Genomic DNA, 21,900 nt, shown 5'->3' with positions numbered 1-21,900 from the left:
AATAATGTTATATAATAATGTTCAATGTTACATGTTGTACGTTCCAATGAAGTTAAATTAATGCAATTAAAAATTGGAAGGGAATGCAGATGGAAAAAAAATCTGGCAATTTTTAACTACATATATTTACCTTCTGACATAACAGTGTTACCTCTAGGAACTGACCCCAACGGCATACCTCCAACAATATGAAAATACATACCGCTGGTTCATATTTTGTTTGAAACACTGTTTGTAGCTGTAAAATATGAAAAATAATCTATAGGCTCCTACATAGATGAGTGGTTGAATAAATTGATAGACCTATGCAATGAGGTACAATGTCATTTTTTATTTATTTATATTCTGTAATGGCTTAAACAACAAAAATTTATTATCTAATAGTTTAGACCCATGTAGTTCTGACACAGGTCTCACTGGGCTAAAATCGGGGTGTCAGCAGGGCTGTGCTCCTCTCTAGAGGCTCTCTGGGAGGATCCTTTTTGTGGATTGTTCAGGTTGTTGGCAGAATTCAGTTTCTTGAAGGGGTAGGCTTGAGATACCTGTTTTCTTACTGGATGTAAACTGAAGGCTTCTAGAGGCCACCTGCATTCCTTGGCTTGTGATCCTTTTTCTCTATCTTCGAAGCCAGCAATAGCGGGTGCAGTCCCTCTCATACATTTTTTTTGTTTTTAATTGAAGCACAGTTGACTTACAACATTAGTTTCAGGTGTACAACATAGTGAATTGATATTTTTATAGATTATACTCCATATAAAGTTATAAAATTGGCTATATTCCTTATGCTGTATATTACATCCTATAACTTTTTTATACCTAGTAGTTTGTACCTCTTAATTCCCTCCCCTCAAGCCTCTCCCTTCTGGTAAGTACTAGTTTGTTCTCTTTATCTGTATCTATTTCTGTTTTGTTATATTCATTCGTTTTAGTTTAAACAAGAAAGATCTCTCTTGACAGATTTGTAGTGATTTTCAGAATACATTTTTAAATGAAGAAAGCAAAGATCATAAAAGTATCTAGGAAATGTCAATTTTTATGTAAGAAAGAAGGGGAAATAAGAATATATACATGTTTGTTAATCTGTGCAAATAGCAACACAGGAAGAATACACCAAGGACAAATGAGATTGACTATCTACATGGGGTGGGTGGGATTGGGGTGGAAAGGAAAGAAACAATTGGAAGGGCAGAGTTGCCACTTCTCTGAGTATACTGTTTTGTGCTGCTCTAACATATGGAACAATGTTAACGTTTCACATACATAAAGAAAAAATAAATCAAATTACCAAGGATGGAGAAAAAAATGCTTCAAATTAAATATCATCATAAACATATGAATTAAAATGCATTTCAAATGAAGTACTATATGGAAGGAGAGGGGAAAAAAAAAGAAACACTAATCCAGGTAACTTTTTATTATTATTATTTAAAAAACTGAGATACAATTCACATACAATAATGTGCATCCTTATGAAGTGCACAATTCAGTGGATTTTTGTATTCACAAAGTTGTGCAACCAAACTACAATCCAATTCCAGAACACATTCAATCCTAAAAGAAATGCCACAGCCATTAGCAGTTATTCACTATTCCTCCTTCCCCCAGCCCTCAGCAATCACTAACCTGCTTTTGATCTCAATGGATTTACATATTCTAGACATTTCATATAAATGGAACCCTGTTTTGTGTTTGGCTTCTTTCTTAGCATGATGTTTTCAAAGTTCATCCATATCACAATATGTATCAATACTTCATTCCTTTTTATGGCTGAATAATATTCCATTGCATGTACATACCACTTTTATTTATCTAGTCATCAGTTGATGGATATTTGGGTTCTTTCTTCTTTTTACCTATTATGAATAATGCTCCTATGAAATTCATATTCAGGTTTTTTTTTAACAAGTTTTCAATTGTCTTGCAGGTATACAGCTATGATTGGAAATATGGGGTCATATGAGACTCCCATTATGCCTATGTTGGTACATTTGATGGTATCCCCACAAGTCTTTGAAATTTTCGTTATTTTTTTTCCCTCTAACTGGATAATCTCAATTGATCAATTGTTAGGTTTACCCAATCTTTCTTCTGTCTGCTCAAATGTACTGTTGAACCCATCTGTTGAAAGTTTTGTTTCACAGTAATGTACTTTTCAACTCCTAAACTTCTTTTTCTTTCTTCTTTATAATTTTTATCTCATTACTGATATTCTCGATTTGATGAGACACTGTTCTCAAACTTTCTCTTAGTTTTTTAGATATGGCTTCCTTTTGTTCTTTGAACACATTTAAAATAGCTTATTTAAAGTTTTTGTCAAATATATCCAAACTTTGGACCTGCTTGGGACAGTTTCTATTGATTGCTTCCCCACCCTGTATATGAGCCACAATTTATTTCTGTGTATGTCTTACAACATTCTGTTGAAAACTAGACATTTTAAATAATATAATGTTGCAACTCCAAAATCAGATATTCTCTTCTCCTCAGGGCTTGTTGTTGTTGCTATTTTTTGTTGTTGTCTAGTGACTTTTTTGAACTATTTTTGTGAAGTCTGTATTCTTTGCTGTATATGGCTACTAAAGTCTCTGCTTCATTAGCTTAGTGGTACACTAATAACTGGACAAAGATTTCCTTAATGCTTGCAATTGATACTTCTCTCATTTTGCTGAGAGTCTGTATGTGTGTTGGGGTACAGCTTCAACACTTGGCCAGGAAGTTGACAATTCCACATCAGCCTTCACTTCCTGCTTATGCAGAGCCCCCAAAGTCAACCAGAAGTGAGAGTTTAGGGCCTTCTCGGCACTTTCCTGAACATGCACATAGCCCTGTCATTCATGTGACTTTTCCTTAATTCCAGGAAATTTGTCAAAACTTATCAAATTCCCTAAAGATACTGAATTTTCCAGATTTCCTTTTAATTTGATTAACTTCTTGTTTTCCCCAACTGTTATTCACTGCCTCAGGCAGCTGTGATGTTAACAATTGCCTCTAATTGATTTCCAAAAGTGATCTGAGGAAAAATGCTTTTCACACTGGGAAAGCTCTTAGTCAAGTTAGATAAAGACAGAATTGCCATGGGGTCTTCCAGTGAACTACCATACTGGCCAAATAGTGATAATTCTCGGGGAATGTGTCTTTGAATAAGCTCCAACCCTGTTCTGGCCCCTCCAGTGTCTGCCAGGCTGCAGGTTTTCATCATTACTGTGGGTTGTTGATTTTCAAGACACCATGGATTTGGGGAGTGGGGGATGAAAATAGGACAAGTTAGCATGTCACAAAGATACTGTTCTTACCAAGATTCAGCCATTTTTAATAAATAACATTCCCTGGATTGCTGTAAACTTTTGGTTAATTCCACAGTTCTGAAAACACTGATTCTGACAATATGGACAGTTTTCTCATTGTTTTTAATGGAGAAAAAGAATTTCTGGATGTTCTTACTCAGCCATTTTTGCTGACATTATCCCAGGTAACTTGCAAACTTAGTTTTGAGACCATATGCCCTCAGGCTAAAGAAAAAAGAACTCTAAACATAAATTAAAGTTTGGTTAGTAGACTTGTATTTTGCAAAGGCATCAGTCAGCAACTCTGAAGGTAACTTCTGCGTACTCTGGGGTTGAGAAAATAAGTAAATATATTGTGGAAAGTAAGAAACCACCTTCCTCACTATTACAGAAAGGATTTACATGCCAAAAGGACAGAGGAGACAGCTTGAGGGGGCTTCCACTAACCAAATTAAGGATAATTTGAGCATGAAAATAAAGAACTTGTATTTCCCATCACTATAAGATAACAGGGATTAGATTTGTTCTTCTATATTAAACAACTAGAAAACTGGACAAAGTGGATGAAACAAAGGTTTCAGACAAGGGACAAAAAGCAGTACAGGATATTAATACCTGAGAGAAAGAACTCAAATGAGTTGAGTGCTATAAGTACACCAGTTCACTGTTCGAGGAGTTTCCAAATTACAGTGCAGGGGGAAGGAAATCCAAAATAGCCCAATGGCCTTTCTGAAGAGACAGTTCAAAGTTTAGATAGGTTAATGTGACTAGAATTTGTGAGGTAAAATAATAGAGGGGAGGGCTTCCATGGTGGCGCAGTGGTTGAGAGTCCGCCTGCCAATGCAGGGGACGCGGGTTCGTGCCCTGGTCCGGGAAGATCCCACATGCCGCAGAGCAGCTGGGCCCGTGAGCCATGGCCGCTGAGGCTGCGCGTCCGGAGCCTGTGTTCTGCAACGGGAGAGGCCACGGCAGTGAGAGGCCCATGTACCACAAAAAAAAAAAAAAAAAAAAATAGAGAAGGAGATGCACAGAAGAGGTAAAAGTGCTCTGTACAATGGTCCCCTCAAGTTAACTGTATTATACTGATCTGTGCAATGTATATAAAGAATCTAACAAGGCCAGGGGGAAAAAGTCACTAGAAAAGAGTTAGTGGAAACATCCTAGGAGCTAACACAGGTCCAGGTACAGTTTGTGTTCTCACCAGACACAACAGAAAAACTTCCTAACAAAGAATTAGGCAGAGTTCTTAGAATTGTAATGCCTCAGTAGTGGTGCCAAATGAGTCCTAGACCAAGATTTCACAACCTTAGTACTACTGAAATTCTGGGCACGAGAATTCTTTGTTGTATATATTGTAGAATATTGAGCAGCATCTCTGGCCTATATCCACTAGATGCAACATCCTTCTCCCCAGCTGTGACATTGAAAATATCTCTAGACATTGCCAAATATACTTTGTGGGTAAAAACTGTCCCAAGTTGGGAACTGCTCCAGACAAGATCATTAAAACAGCTATGAATGTTCTGTATGTTCCAGGAAGCAGAGAAAAACATGGACATGATACAAAGACAAGTGGAATATTACAGCAAAATCAATAACAATGTACTATACGGTTAAATGTAGAAGCAAAAAGTATATAAACAATAGCACAAAAGCTGGGGGAAAAACTGAAGTGTACTGTAGTAAGGTACTTGGACCATATGTAAAGTGGTATAAATACTACCCGAGGTCACACTGTGATAAATTAAACATGTACACTACAGTAAACTTCATAAGCCAATAATAGATAAAATGAAGTAATAAAAGATACCTTATTAATAAAAAATAAATAGAAAAGTAGAAAAAAGAGGTCTCCATGAGATAATACTGAAATACATTTAAAAACTCAATAAACAGGAGAAAATGGAAGACTCTTCCTTATTCTAAAAAGCCATCTAAAAAGTGTAGAAAAAAGATGAAATAAAAAAAAATCATCATTTACAGTTACTATAGCAATAGTTGTTTCAGGTGAGAATTATGAATGAATGTTAAAACTGGTGCATGAAAGTTTCAGGACAGAATTAAACATAGTCTCAAAGTATCTCCTCACAAGATAATTATTAATTATAAACAGAAAAACAGTAACTTTGCAGTGGAGAAACCTTATAGATACCACTTGAAACAAGTAAGCAAAGTTAATACTACCAGTAGTGGGCCAGCCATATCAACATCGTCACCTAACTCCAGATATGATGCACTAGGACAAATACAACATTCCTTCTCTAACACTCCTGCCAAAAGTGCAGAGCTTGAATTTGATAATGGAAATATTAGACAAACCCAAATAAAGGGACACTGCAAAATAGATCTGTACTTTTGAAAAATGTCAATGTCATGAAATCCTCTGACTGAGGTACTGTTCTCAACCAAAGAGAGATGACAAGTGAATGTAATGTGACAACTGTATGTAAGGCATGATGTTGCACTTTCTGTTGCTGTAAAAAGACCCTGGGAAATTGGCAAAATCTGAATATTTGATAATTGGAGTGTGGTAATACAAAAGAATAGAGAATGACTTTGTTTTTAAAGAGAATATAAAGGGGAGAGAGAACAAAGATGGAAATGATAAAAGGGTGAGAGGTAGAGAGTTGTTTTTAAAGAGAGAATATAAAGGGGAGAGAGAAAAAGATGGAAATGATAAAAGGGTGAGAGGTAGAGAGTAGGTAGAGAGGGAGAGAGGGATGAAGTGAAGAAAAGAGACAAGAGAGAAAGGAAGAAAGATAAAAGGAAGAAGAGAAAGGGGAAAAGGAAGGAAAAAAGGAGAGGAGAGAAGGGAGGATGACAGGCAAGGATAAAGTAAATACAGGAAAATGTTAATATTTGGGAAATTTGGGTGAAGGATATTGTGTAGTAAAGGACCTGGCCTTGCCCAAAGAGAGAAAGTGCCTTTGGCTTCAGCTTCGTGGATACACTCTATGTCATACCTGATAGAAGTGTCTTTGTTTAGGGCAGGAGCTGGCTGCACTAAAAAACACCTACCATGTAATTTAGGATGGGGACTTCGGTATTCTTAATCCATCTGCAACAATCACGCTGGCAGTCAACTGATCATGTCTTCATATCGAAGCCACAATAAAAATTCAGGACACTAAAGCTCAAGTGAGTTTCTCTGATTGCCAATACTCTGTGCATATTGATGCCACGATGGTAATGCAACCTGAGGACAATAGAAACTTTGCTTTTAGAACCCTCACAGACTTTGCCCTAAGCATCCTCTTCCTTTGGCTGGTTATAATTTGTACCCTTTCCCTGTAATAAACTATAACTGGGAATATAATAGGTTTCAGTGAGTTCTGCAAGCAAATTTTTGAACCTGAGTGTATTTGGCGAACCCTCCCCTGCAATCTCCAAACCTGCAGCAGGTGTCAGAAGTTGAGAGTGGTCTTGTATGGGTTCTTTCTTCTAACTTTGTAGGCAAACCGTAATTCCTTGAAGTTGGGGTTAGATGTCTTGGGCTGACAGACAGTGCTCTCAACCTCACAGTTTGGCTAAATCTGGGTAGGGATAGAGACATTATTTTTTAACTTTTCCTGTAGTAATTCTTTATAATTAAAATTTCAATTGAAATTAATTTCAATTTGACATAATTGGAATTATGTAAAAATAAAAATTTAAAAAAGGAGAAAAAAACAAATTTTGCATTTAATACAGCAAAAATAATTTTCTTTCTCTATGATCTCTTGAATTCTATTGCTCTAGTTATCTAAATTCTTAAACTCTTGAAAAAGATAAAAATGACTTTCCAGAGCTTCTGAATTCCTGTTAACCAGAAGGTTTTTTTCTGTCATTAACAGCACTAATGCATAGAAAACAGAATTTAGTTAGTGTTACTTAGTTAACCAAGAACCTTAATTTCTCAGAGCAGCAAAAAGTGAAATATTTGAAGGATTTTTAAAATCCTGTTTTCCTTTTAAATAACAGTACTATGAAGTATAAAACAGTCCCTTCTTCAGTGAGTTATCTCATAACCTCTGCTCAGCTATCAGTACAAATCGTCCTTCAATCACATTTCCTTCAGAATTTGTTCTTACAAATTCCAATCTATGATTCCTCAAAAACTGTTTCTATAAGAACACATGGGAGAGAGCAAGCAAGGGAATCTGTTGTTGGTTCTCACTGCCCCCGCTGCTGCAGGGACCCCAATAAAGCCCTGCCTGAAAAAAAAATAAGAACACATGGTCAAGATATTACACATTCTTGATTTGACAGAAATTTTATATGCAGTAAAATACAAAATGCATTTTTGGTTGTGTTGCTACATTTAAACATGAATGTTGTTCAACTAAGTGAAGCATAATTCAGAAATCCAAAATTTTCCTGGGAACCTGTTTTAAAACAGTTAAAAACTAAAAAATTACAAATAATTAAAACTATAACAAAAGTTAATATTTACTTATATAACTTATTATTTGTATACCCATAATAAAAGTTACCACCTTAGTTTGGCTAAGAGCAATTTTCAGCAAAAATCATCTATTTTAGATAGCTACAGTTTCCTCATATTTTTCCATTATTATTTTAAAAGTAAAGAAACAGAGCTAAACTAGTGAAATATACTTCATGATTAGCACAAATGAGAAAATCTGGGACAGCCAATATCTCAATATTCTTTTATAGAGGGAATAGTCTTGACATATTTAAAATTAATTTAAGTATGCACTTTATTTGTGGAAGCTTAAACATAACTTGAACACACTTAAAAAAAAAGTCAAAACCAAACTCATTTCTATAACCCATTCAAAGAGACTTATTCAAATACATATTTAAATAATGGGCTGGTTAAAAAAAAAAGGTTAAAAAAAGAAAAACAAATTTTTGATAGAGAAGTTCACAAAAAAATAGTACTAATCAATCCTCAAAGGTAATTTTTTTCCCCTGAAACACAGCAATTTTGGATTGCTGTTCTTTTCGCCTCCGGCTTGCTTCCCATGAAGGATGAAGAGGCAGCTGTGATTTCTGTTTTGTATTTTCAGGTCCTCTTCGTGCACTCTTATTAAACTGATTATTGATCTGAGGTTCAATTTGCTGAAAATCTGGAGGAGAAAGCAAAATTAATGAAAACTAAGTCTATACATAAATAGCATAGAAAACAAATACATTTTATCTTCTCAAATCAGTGTTTAAGGAAGAAATTTAGTTTTACTTAAATGGAATACCTCAGTCCAGACAACATATAAGGCAAAAAAATTTAAAAAGGAAGGACATTTTGTATTTTTAAAGGAATATGATTCATTATCATATGACACCTGTGTGTGGAGCAATGTAGCCAGAAAATTCACATGTTTTAACTAAAATATTGAATCCAACAGTGTTGATGGGTGAGCTTTTTAAAGGGCTGTTAACTGATTCCACTCCCTTGTTATTGAACAAAAAGTTATGATTGCAAGGTAAACTGCCGTATCTGCTCAAATTTAAGACTAAGTTCTTTTTTTTTTTTTTTTTTTTTTTTAAGACTAAGTTCTTTTTTAACCATAAAGTTATCCACCAGATATGAGGGTGGCAACTTGTATTCTAGTCCTTACAACCTCTTTTATTATGAGAAACTTCAATTATATTATTTTGAACAAAGTACTGGGAGACTTGCTAGCCTGAAAAGACTGAATCAATGCATATTTATAGAATCAGAAAGAAAAAGAGAGGCAAAAAATTTAATACAGATTTATTAATCAGTCCTAGGGGTGTATAATTTCTCCACTGCAAGTTAGCCATCATTGTCAGAAGCCTTTTAAAGATCTTAAAAAAGCAAATGTCATAATGTTATACAAGCAAGTGTACAGTTGGGATAACATTTCCAAAACATCACTGCACACAGATTCAAAATGTCCCATACTTGTACAAATCACATGTGCTCTAGAAATCTATAATACTCAAAGAATGCCTCTAGTGATAAAGAGTGATGAATTTAAATGTTAAATGAAACTGTTTCATGTAAACTAACATTTGAATAAGGCACTATTTATAAACTGATATATATTTTACATAATTATGTAAAGCATATTTGCATGAGCAAACAAATGAATAAATTAAGTATTATAAATTTATAAACTAAAAACAAAAACATGTTTTACTTGGGTTTCCTCATCGGGAAAATGTGGGAGTGTCTTAAATTTCTAGTTATTCTGTATTTGTGAATATAAGGCCATGTATTTGTCAAACCTAGTATTTTAATACAGCCATTAAAATAACATAAAAATTTGGCATGGGCTTTGCAGTTCAGTGGAGGGTAGTAAGGAAACGGATACCTGAGGCTGAAAAGTGAGCATCCTATGTATATGTTAAGGAAAAGATAAAACTGTTGCCAGTGAAAACTTGGGAAGTAGGCTACATGCCTATGGAATTGCAGCACAAGGGTAAGTGGCTGGAAAGAATAAAAAGATTAGTGTACCGATGGCTCTTTGGCAAAGTATTACACAAAAAAAGAGAAAAGTTCAGGAAAGAACCAGCCAGCTCACAAGCAGAATCAAAAGGGAAGAGAGGGTTCAGATATCTGGGACCTTAAGGTTTAGAAAAGCCTTTGGACTCCTAACAGTAAGAGATAACACTGAGAAAGATTTTAAGCAGTAAAGGTCCAAAGAGATTTAGCTCTGGAGCAGAGATAAGAGTAAAGGTATGGCAGTCTCAACCAAACCTGAGAATCTGAATGCAACAGACACTGAATGATTGGGACAGTGATTGGCGGAGGGAGGGGGTGGGGAACGACCCACTAACATAAATAAGGCAAGTTTGAAAAATAGCTCTAGGAAAGAATTTTTGGTGTGGTGGCTAGCTCATTGATGGACTGACTGGAAATAAAGAGGTCAGAAATCCAGGAAGTTTTGGAGGGAATTTTTATTGTGAAAGAAATCACAAACCTAGGCTGGAAAAAACCTGACTGTTAAGACTTAAAACCATCTTCACGATCATATATTTTTACTAATCACTTGGGGCAACTCCCAAGAAGATCATACTAACTGTCTACTTCAGCTGTGGCCACGGAACAAAGACCCTCCCAAGAACACAGTCAGAGACCATGGAGAACAGTAGATAAGAAAATTCCTCATAGATTCTTCACAATCTTTGCTCAGGTAGTAGACATGTTGCACACCTCCCATGTTTCCCTAAACTGACTGAGAGTTTTTATTGTGGTTACCTTGTTCCTGCTCTACCACTAAATATCCGGTCTGAGTTGTGGGCAGGCAGTCTGTCTTTTTGGTGCACAGGTCACCAAATTTTGAGCAGTCACATCATGAGATCTGATGGAAAGCACTGCATCATTACTCAGGGATTCTAGGCTTTCAATTGGATACAATGACTGGATGGGACTTTGGGTTGGCTTTCTCAGGAAGGAAGCACATAGTGTGCTCTGTGTGTTGAGAAATTACCAGAGAAAATTACCAGTGAAATTACCATCTGATGATCAAAAGGATGGTCAGCAGCAGACAGTTATGTGTTCAAGAAATTCCACTTTCTTTTTCCACCTAGCCGCATAGTTAGACTGCATTTCTTAGCTCCCTTTTGCCTAGGATGGGGTCATGTAACTAAATTCTGGCTAATGAAATGTGAGCAGAACTGATCCTTAACACTTTCAGGCCTGGCCCATGAAAACTTCTTATAAAATTCCCCATGTACTCTATTCCCTTTTGTTGGTCAAATGGAGAATACCTGGGAACAGGAGTAGAAAGGAGGCAAAAGATGGAAGGAGCCTGATCCTTGAATGACTATGTGAAACACAGCCCCTGTGCTGATTCATAGTAGACTGTAATGTAAGAAATAAATTTTTATTATTTTAAATCAGTTTGAGAGTTTGGGATTATGTAGAGAAGTCAGACCACCCAAATATATTAAATTGATTTGTTACAAATTAATCTGAAAATCTGGTTTCACTCTTAACCCTGGAAGTAACATACTTATTACTGAATGTTTAATGGCATGGCGTTGACTAAGATGGAACTTACATAGCAATTTACTTAAAGAATATGTTGATTAGTTCAAGATAAATTAAATAGACCCAATATTTCCTGATAACTTTTATCTAACATATTTCCTATTGGCAGGACATAGAGGGTAAAAAAAAAAATTAAATTTAAAAATTATTCTGATAATTATAAGATGCTCTATTTCCATTTCTGTGGGTACATAATTGATTCAGGCTACTAAGCAACCAGAATTTTTCATCTTTCCTCTTTGGCAAAGCATTGCTCAACTGCATATGGAAGTCAGGCAGTCATTAATACATACCTGGGGTTTTGCTTCTTGGAGCCTGTTCTCTGTAATTTCTAAAAGAAGAAAAACACCATTAGGACATTTAAAAGATAAACAAATCCTCTGACTTTAAGAAGATAACATAATAAAAATGTTGATAAAACTCATTAAATAAAACTATCATACTCCTTTACCCCCCCAGAAATGAATAAAAAAATTATGAAAACCCCATGTTTTAGCTACATCAAAGGTTTGTTAGACCCCAATATTACTATAGAAAAATGTAGGAATTTTCCTCTCACGACCTGTATAGGGATTTCTGGCCATAAAATATCCTGTCTTGGTTACCTTGTACCTTTGAGAACTATCTAGACAAAGAATTTCAAAAATCTTACAGGGGGAATGAGTCACATATAACAATCACATATAACTAAGATTAACATTTTTTTGGGAGAGGGAAGGGATAGTGGTGCTTAATTTTCAAGTGAGGGAAAAACTGTAGCTTTTTTAGGCACAGTTGGGAGATATATGAAATAATGTAATAATTTTCAAGGCTCCAAAGATGGTTTGTGTGTCTTTTCCATACTCTGACTTTTTTGGAAAATTTCAACATCACATTTTTCTATTCTACTAAAAATTATGCCTGACCTATAAATTATAGAAAAAGTTTACTGAAGAAAATAGCTATTCATGATTTTTATTCTATAATGTGAAGATATTCCCTACCAGATTAGAATTACAAATGAAATTAAACTTATTGATTTATAACAAAACAGCTGTGAAAAGTAGTGATTAACAGAAGGGATAAGGATGACAGCATCACCAAATATAAAGCAGTCTGGAGAAACTCAGTGTTAGGGCAAGCAGCCTTATCTACTGAAACAGAAAAACATAAAACAATTGAGTTTTACAATAATGCCCTGGGTCAACAAGAGAAAAAAAAGAAAAAACACATTCTTTTCAGAAAGTTCTGTTTAAAAAGTGAGATATGTAAGAAATTTTCAAAAGTTTTCACCAAAAGCTAACTCAAAGTTTCAAAACTTTGATAATCAAAGGAATAAACTTAAATTAGCTAGACAATTAAATTAGACAAATTTATCTATATTGTCTCATTTTCTGATGAGGTTGGAAAAATGTAGCATTATCATATGTGTATTTGTATATATTATCCAACATAAAGTTGGAGAGGGCCAAGTCTAAACACAGGATGTATTGTACAAACTAGAATTATGTATGTGAGATAGTATCTCAATGTTAGGATGTGTGGTTATTTCATATCTTTCGAAAAATTAAGAACTAATAATTCTTTCAGGATGAAAAAATACCCTTACCTTCCAGAGCTTTTAGATCCAGATAAAGAATGGAAAAACACTGATTCAAACTTCCTTGCTTCTGTACGTGGCTTGTTTTTATCACTTCTCATATCCTGATGGGTTTCAAGTATATCTTCTTCAGGCAACAATTTTTTGGGGGGGTTTTGTTCCTTAACTGAAAAATGACAACTACTTTCCTTCTTCCGTGTCCGTTTGACTTTCCCAATGAAGAAGTCATCACCACTATCACTATCCTCAGACATGGAAGACTGTTGGTAAAACCTTTCTTCTGTGCTATCATCAAAATATTCCTTCTCTTCTTCATGTAATTCTTCTCCATCACTGTTAACACCAAGTGAGCTACTGGACTCTTTCTCTTTTTTGGTTTGACTAAATGTTTTCATTTTGCGGTCAGTAGGTGTCTTCTGGGGTTCAGAGGGGACTGCAGAATCTTTTTCAGAAGGCTTTGATAGAGAATTTGGAATGTCCACTGTTTTGGGTCCATGCTCCATCTTGGCTATTTTTTCTTTTGAATTATTTATTGGTTTCTTTGCCAATATTTTGGCTTCTTTCTCTTCTTGCTCACTGATAATAGTTCCTTCATGCTGTAACTTACTGGCATCGTCATTTGAACACATAGTGTCCTTGGAATGATTTTCTTCTGAAGCATTCTTTGATGACTTAACTTCAACAACATTTTGTCTTGCATCTTTAAAGGCTTTGACAGCAGCTGCAAGAGAAACAGGATATGACTTGTTTCAGCATTGAAACAAATAATACAAAACGTTACTGTTTTAGTACAGTATTACAAAACGTTACTGTTTTAGTACAGTATTTCTTAAATTATTTGGAAATACTTAAGAGAATGATTGGAATTTACATTACATATATATAATGGGTATGAATTTACAAAAAAATCTATTGACTTTTACAAAACCAAACATATACAAAATGCTCAGAGGTATCCATTTTAAATATCTAAAATTAAAAGAAAATTTATTCCTTCATGTATGGATGTTAAGAAGAACAGTAAAAACTTCACTAAATACAAATAAAAAGACTAAAATGACAACTTTAATTTCTGTAATAATAATGTATTAATACAATTGTAAATACCATAAATTGTGCTTTCAGACATAAAAATAAGTATCTTCTAATCTGTGACAGAAACATTTAATTCTTTTAATATATTTTTTTCGTGGTACGCGGGCCTCTCACTGTTGTGGCCTCTCCCGTGGCGGAGCACAGGCTCCAGACGCGCAGGTTCAGCGGCCATGGCCCACGGGCCCGGCCGCTCCGCGGCATGTGGGATCCTCCCGGACCGGGGCACGAACCCGTGTCCCCTGCATCGGCAGGTGGACTCTCAACCACTGCGCCACCAGGGAAGCCCCTTTCAATACATTTTAAAATGTACATACATAAATAGAAATTATGTGACTAAGTGGCAACATCGTAAGTAATAATATGAATTATACCAATATTTAGAAAATCAATTGTATTCAATATTATCATGAATATATATTTTAGAAATTTAGGAAATAGGAATTTAGAAAAAATAAAAAATTTTTTCAGACATCAGATAACTTCCATATTTTCAGGTAGCTTCCCACATTTGGAAATATTTGAAAGAGACATTTATAATATAAAAGATCCTCAAAAGGAGAAAAGCACCCTAAAAGTAAATAAATGAATGGCTGTTTATTCAAGTCATGTACCATAAACGGCTTAAAAGTCATTTAATTCATACCTTTTAGCACATCTATTTTTTTCTTCAGAAGAGGGTGCACTGCTAGTCTGGCAACTGCTCTTTCAGTTGCAGTAGAATCAGGCTGCAAATTGAAATAACAAGCACATGCGAATAAAAACTATGTAACACTACTAAGAAGTGAATAAAATGCAATCCATTGTAATTTTTAAAAGTTAAGAGTTAGGGAACAGGAATCTGTTAATATTCTACTTAGACAACTCACCTGTAATCCATGCTAAAGATAACACAGTGACAAAAATACTACTGTTCTTAACAGTTAAAATTATCATGTAATCAATGAATAAATATTCTTTGGGTACTTAATATCTTCCCAGAATTGTGGTAGGCATCGTGTGTGATATTAAAAAAAAAAGTAATATAGCTCCTGTATTCAAAGAGCTTAAAAGATCTAGTTAAGAAGACTAAAATAATATGAAAGAATCAAGTAACATATTAGTACTAAGCTGGGTGATATAATCCATGACTACTATAATGCTTGAAGTTCCATTTACTAGAGACCTAAAAATTATCAAATGCTATATATTTTTATTTGGAATGACTAGTACATTACTGTATTCTCACAACCTTCCACCAGTGCCTGGCTTATAGCCAACACTTTATAGATGTTTGATGATGACTGAATGGGACTATATACATATATATATATATATATATATATACACACATATATATATACACATACGTACATTAGTATTTATACATTTAGAAAATTCATAATTCAGACTAACTGCTTTAAATATCACCTGTAGGCTGAAAACTTCCAAATTTCTACCTCAAGCTCTAACTTGAGTTCCAGACTCACATATCCAACCACCTACTTGACATGTTAAAAGAGAATGCTGTGACTTTCTTCTTAAACCTACTTCTGCTATAGTCTTTCCCATCTTATTGTAGGTAATTTTAATTTTTCTGGTTGCTCAGGCCTAAAACTCAAATGATTCTTCCATTACATTTCTCCTTTCTTCACAGCTCACAATAAATCCTTCAGCAAATCCTGTGGTTTCATCTGCAAAATCTATCCAGAACCAGTCACTTACACCATTTTTACTTACTACCTTTGACCAAATCACCAATACCTCTCACCTGGACCAATGTAATAAGCTCACACCTGGTCATTCTCCATTGCCTCTTATTCTCTCACAGTCAATTTCCATATAGCAGTCACAGCAAGCTTTTAAACAAAACCAGATCATGCTATTTCCCTATCTGTTCTTTTTAAAGCTTTACTGCCTTCTGATGCTTAGGCTCTTCCTTTGCAAGCTCTTCTCTACTTGGAATACTCTACTCCCAAATACACACGGGCTGATCATCTCATTGTATTCAGGTCTCTGCTCAAATGTTATCTGAACTACAACACTTTCCATCACTATTTACTTCACATCACTCAACACAGCACGCCAGTGCAGATATTTTCATATCTGTGAGGCAGGGACTTATGTCTTCCACATTCCTGTAGACCTAGTGCCTAGGACAATAACTGATAATAGTTGGCATTCAATAAATATTCCATGAAGCAAGTAAAAATTTTACTAGCGTGTGAAAGTAGAGTTATCAGCTTTAAACATCTTTACCCTTCATTGTTAACAGCCCAATAAGGCCTTTTCCTTCCCAGTAATAAACACTTATGAGTACCTAAGTAAAAGCAAGATGATAACAGTTTGAAATCTATTGTTTGGAGAACTTAGCTAGGTAGAGTCCCTCAGAGAACAACTCCTTTAAATTAGACCTGGTGCAAATCCTGTGCCAGGATGACTTGCTGCCTAATTACCTTCTGTCCTGGGTCACATGGTATCCTCCCCGAATTTTATATCCAACCAGAAACTGAGAATGTGATCCTACTTGGAAACAAGGTCATTGCAGATATAATTAATTAATTAATTATTTGCTAGCTGTATTTAATTAATTCATATCTGTTCTTGATGGTCTGTTACTGACTTGCAAATCTGAGTAGCTCATGATTTGGGGAGTAGAAAAAATATTCTAATGGGGAAAAAACAGTGCAAATGGAAAAACTGTTAATGACATACACATTAGTAATATGCTTTATAAATACTCAGGGTTTAAATTTTCATTCTTTAAGACGAATAAAAGATGTTATACATGTACATGCATACCTTGTTTTATTGTGCTTTGTTTTATTGCACTTCACAGATATTATGTTTTTTTTACAAAATGAACGTTTGTAGCAACCCTGTGTCTATCAAGTCTATTGGCACCATTCTTCCAATAGCATTTGCTCACTTTGTGTCTCTGTATCACATTTTGGTAATTCCTGCAATATTTCAACTTTTTCATTATTATTATATTTGTTATGGCAATCTGTGACCACTGATCTTTGATGTTACTACTGTAATTGTTTGGGATGCCAAAAACCATGCTAATATAAGAAAACAAACAACTGATGTTCTGACTGCTCCACTGAACACTGAGATGTTCCCCTGTCTCTCTCTCTCTTTGGGCCTTCCTATTCCCTGAGACAAAACAATATTGAAATTAGGCCAGTTAATAACCCTACAATGGCCTGTAAGTATTCATGTGAATGGAAGAGTCACATGTCTCTAACTTTAAATCAAAAGCTAGAAAGGACTAAGCTTAGTGGGGAAGGTATGCTGAAAGCCAAGACAGGCTGAATGCTAGGCCTTTTGCCCCAGACAGTTAGCCAAGATGTAAATGCAAAGGAAAAGTTCTTGAAGGAAACTAAAAGGGCTACTCCAGTGAACACACAAATGATTAGAAAGCAAAACAGCCTCACTGCTGATAACACAGAAAGCTTTAGTGGTCTAGATAGAAGATTAAACCAAGCCACAACATTTCCTTAAACCAAAACCTAATCCAGAGCAAGACCCTAACTCTCTTCAGCTCTTTGAAGGCTGAGAGAGGTGAGGAAGCTGCAGAAAGAAAGTTAGCAGAGTTTGGTTCATGAGGTTTAAGGACAGAAGCTGTCTCCACAACATCAAAGTGCAAGGTAAAGAAGCAAGTGCTGATGTAGAAGCTGTAGCATATTATCCAGAAGATTTGGCTAAGATAAACAATGCAGGTGGCCACACTAAACAACAGATTTTCAACGTAGAAACAGCCTTTTTCGGAAGAAGATGCCTTTTATAGCTAGAAAGGAGAAGTTAATGCCTGTTTTCAAAGGACAGGCTGACAACTCTTGTTAGAAGCCAACGCAGCTGGTGACTGAAGCTAAAACCAGTGTTCATTTACCACTCCGAAAATCCTAGGGCCCTTGAGAATTATGCTAAATCTACTCTGCCCAGGCTCTCTAAATGGAACAGTAAAGTCTGGAGACAGCCCATCTGTTTATTACAGGGCTTAATGAATTGAATATTTTAAGCTCATTGTTGAGACTTACTGCTCAGAGAAAAAGATTCCTTTCAAAATATTACTGCTCATTGACAATGCACCTGGTCATCAGGGCTCTGATGGAGGGGTATGACGAGATTCATGTTGTTCTCATGCCTCCTATCACAACACACATTCTGCAGCCCCATGGATCGAAGAGTCGTTTCACCTTTCAAGTCTTCTTTAAGAAATACACTTCATAAGGCTATAGTTGCCATAGCTAGCGATTCCTCCTATGGAACTAGGCAAAGTAAGTTGAAAACCTTCTGGAAAGGATTCACCATTCTACATGCCATTAAAAACATTCATGATTCATGGGAAAAGGTCAAAATAGCAGCAGTAACAGGAGTTTGGAAGAAGTTGATTCTAACCCTCATGAATGACTTTGAGAGGTTCAAGACTTCAGTGAAGGAAGTAACTGCAGATGTGGTGAAACCACCAAGAGAACTAGAATTGGAAGTGAAGATGTGACTGAATTGTTGCAATCTCATGATAAAAGTTGAATATATGGGGATTGCTTCTTATGGATGAGCAAAGAAAGTGGTTCCTGAGATGGAATCTACTCCTGGTGCAGATGCTGTGAAGACTGCTGAAATGACCACAAAGGACTTAGAATATTATATAAACTTAGTTGATAAAACAGCAGCAGTGTTTGAGAGGACTGACACCAATTTTGAAAGAAGTTCTATTGGGGGTAAAATGCTATCAAACAGCACTGCCTGCTACAGAGAAATTGTTTCTGAAAGGAAGAGGCAATCGATGCAGCACACTTCACTGTTGTCTTATTTTAAGAAATCACCACAGCCACCCAAACTTCAGCAACCACCACCCTGATCAGTCAGCAGCCATCAACTTCAAGGCAAAACCCTCCAGCAGCAAAAAGAATACAACTTGCTGAAGACTCATGATGGTTAGCACTTCTTGGCAATGAAGTATTTTTAAATTAAGGTACGTATATTTTTTTAGACATAATGCTATTGCACACTTAATAGTCTACAGTACAGTGTAAACATAACTTTTATATGCACTGAGAAACCAAAAATTTGTCACTTGCTTTATTGCGGTTATTTGATTTACTGAGGTGGTCTGAAATTGAGCCCCCGTTATCTCTGAGGTATGCCTGTAGTTCTTAAAATGTTTGATTTGGAAAAAGTTTTAGTTAAAAATACCAAATTTTATAAATTACAGCAATCATTTAAATAAATGTTTAAATTTCTCTAATAAAAATTTGTCAAATTTAACACTTTAAACCTTTCTTTAATTTTATTCTTAAGAAAGCAATTAGAAATCATTCATTTAATTTTTTAAGTTCAAATTTTAACAAGAGGTTAGAGGTAAAGGGAATATAGACCAAAGATTTTATCTAACAATTAGACTAACAGTATTGACTTGATTTCAAGACCACTTAGCCAGTTAGGAACAAGCTAGAATTCAAAGTCAGGTTTCTGAATTCAGTCTAGTATTCTCAACAAGTTTTCTTCTAAACTATTCAAGATAACTTTCCCTCATTTTGTGACCCAACTCCAAGCCTCCCTCAAATCTTTTTGTAAAGAAATTAAATATAAACATAAGAAAAGAGGCTTGTTAATCAAGAGGGCTCAGGTTTTTACCGTTGGCAGTGTTTTGGGTCTCTGCTGCAATGCGAGATGTCTACATTTTGCTTAAGCCACTGAGCTTAAGTGTAGGAACTCACAAGAGTCAGTACAACAGTCCCTATCATGAGGGACTTCAAATTCTTTATCCTTGGGCTTCCCTGGTGGCACAGTGGTTGAGAGTCCGCCTGCCGATGCAGGGGACATGGGTTCGTGCCCCGGTCCGGGAAGATCCCTCATGCCATGGAGCGGCTGGGCCCGTGAGTCATGGCCGCTGAGCCTGCACGTCCGGAGCCTGTGCTCCGCAACGGGAGAGGCCACAGCAATGAGAGGCCAGCGTAAAAAAATTCTTTATCCTTCCTTACTTCTTTCCTGTCCATCTTCCTTCCTCACTTAGTTTCTCCCTCTTTATATTTACAGATATTTATATTTACATAAATATGCATTATGTGAAGGCACAGTCTTACACATAAGGACACAAACACCATCTTTTGAGGTTCATGATCTTGCACTAATTTAAAAGGTTACAACAAAGGCACAAATAACTAACCCAAGGTAGAATGTGATAAACTTCATAGGAGAGACTGAAAATGTGGAGGTTTATAAAAGAATTCAAATACAGCCATACTTCTTAAATTTAAATAAAATTATTTTGAAGCTTAAAAGGCTAAGTAATCGCTATTAACAAATAGTTTTTACACATGCATGAAACAATCTTCACAATACTGGGGGATATGAAGGAAACCACAGCTTTCATTACTTGAAGTTGACACAGTGTTTGCCTTGGAAAATTCTCAGGAAACTGTGGTTTTCATACACCTCCAGTTTCTTCCATTTCAAATAAATTAAATTAAAAAAGGAAAACACCTCACTTTTTAATGGACACATTTTATTTTGGCATATGGGTATTTACTGTGAACACAAAGTATTTGGTGTTCAATTTTGAAAAGAATTTTGAGAATGTACATGTAAATATAAATAAGGGTCTAAAAATGAAAAAGCTCTCTTACACACCATGTTCATTCCTTTGAAATGTTGCCTTAAAACAAACTGACGCTAAATGAACTAGTACAGGTAGAATGCTAGTAAGATACTTTTATCATTAACTGGACTTAAATTCAATTCCAGGTTTTACCTAATGATATAAACCAACACATTCATATTTGTATTTATTAAAAACATTTAGAGATATAATAAGAAACAGTCTATTCAGCTGGATCAGAAGAACTGTGGCAAACAAAGCAAAATATGGCTTAGAGTCCACATTTATAAGAGAATGGGAGACTTTTCTGTATTCAATGAACTCTTAAAATCCCTACAACACCATGATTTCCAAAATGCAGTCTTACACATATGGAACTTATTCCATCCTTTTGTCCTAAACTTTCATTTTGTAGGCAGAGACCTGGGTTTAGAACTTGGATCTGACATTTCCTACTGACTGACCATCGGTATATTTTACCTTTCTGGGCCCGTTGTCTCATCTGTTAAATGAGATTATCATCATCTTCCCTGAGAAAGCTAACGTGTATAAAGCATCTAACAAGTCAGGCAACTGGTAGATGTTAACAAATATTAATTTGCTTCCTCTCATCCTGTAGCTGTTTAATATAACTGTGTTCTATTTCCTTCCTTTTTTCCATAGTGCTTAGCTGATTGCTCTGCATATAACAGATGTTTTGAATTGAGAAGCCCTTGAAATTCTGGCAATAATTGTCTGGAAATGTCACAGTTCTAGTCCCCAAACTCTCTAGCTTTAAAACTCTCGTACAAATATTAACTGGCTACTTAATCTTTCTAACCCCTTTCTAAATTTGGAAAATGAAGACACTACTAGTATTACTACACACACATGTACACACATGCATGTGCACACATGAATGTTTTCCATATGAGATCATTGTTGTAAGATCAATTGAGGTAACAATGTATATGGAAGAACTGTGCAAGCTCTAAGAAGTTACACAAATTAGTTTGTTCTGCTCTATTCTGATGGTCAGACAGCTTCAAATGTACAGAGCTCTATATAATAGCCTTATTTCCTCTTTGGTCATCTTTCACTAACCACCCTTCCTATGGCAAACTAATCAGTCTTCTCCCCATGACACTGCTACTTGCCTCATTTTTATTCCAGAGGTTTAATTTATAAACATATTTTGATACAGAACATGAATCCAATCAAAGAATACCACAAATGACATAAAACAGTAGCAAAGTAGTTGAAATCAAATAGCTTGGGAGGAATCTGAAATCATTTTAAGCAAGGCAATTTCCCTTGGCTCTAAATCCTCAAGGGTTCCATCAAGAACTCTGATGAAACAGAACTGTTTTCCTTTTCTCCTTCTCCACCTCCCTTTCCTTCCTTCTGTTTGGAGGAA

At 35.5% G+C, this 21,900-nt stretch overlaps 1 protein-coding gene and 1 long non-coding RNA gene across 2 annotated transcripts in view; both read right to left on the bottom strand.

Moving 5' to 3' along the window:
- Positions 1–7,654, bottom strand: part of LOC307183644 — a 41,419-nt gene extending 33,765 nt beyond the window's left edge. The window contains exon 1 of the long non-coding RNA XR_013827545.1: positions 6,303–7,654. This is a non-coding gene — a long non-coding RNA (uncharacterized lncRNA). The remainder of the gene's footprint in view (positions 1–6,302) is intronic.
- A 227-nt stretch (positions 7,655–7,881) lies between these two features.
- The window catches only part of SRFBP1 (serum response factor binding protein 1), a 52,569-nt gene continuing 38,550 nt past the window's right edge, over positions 7,882–21,900 (bottom strand). Inside the window, exons 5-8 of the mRNA XM_079917257.1 lie at positions 14,565–14,646; positions 12,836–13,547; positions 11,541–11,578; positions 7,882–8,356 (exon numbers count right to left, since the gene is read on the bottom strand). Of these exons, the coding sequence (XP_079773383.1) occupies positions 8,172–8,356; positions 11,541–11,578; positions 12,836–13,547; positions 14,565–14,646 (1,017 nt within the window). The 3' untranslated portion in view covers positions 7,882–8,171. The remainder of the gene's footprint in view (positions 8,357–11,540; positions 11,579–12,835; positions 13,548–14,564; positions 14,647–21,900) is intronic.

Source organism: Stenella coeruleoalba (assembly GCF_951394435.1).
Source record: "Stenella coeruleoalba genome assembly, chromosome: 3".
Classification (NCBI taxonomy): domain Eukaryota; kingdom Metazoa; phylum Chordata; class Mammalia; order Artiodactyla; family Delphinidae; genus Stenella; species Stenella coeruleoalba.
This window is presented reverse-complemented; position numbering and strand designations above follow the sequence as displayed.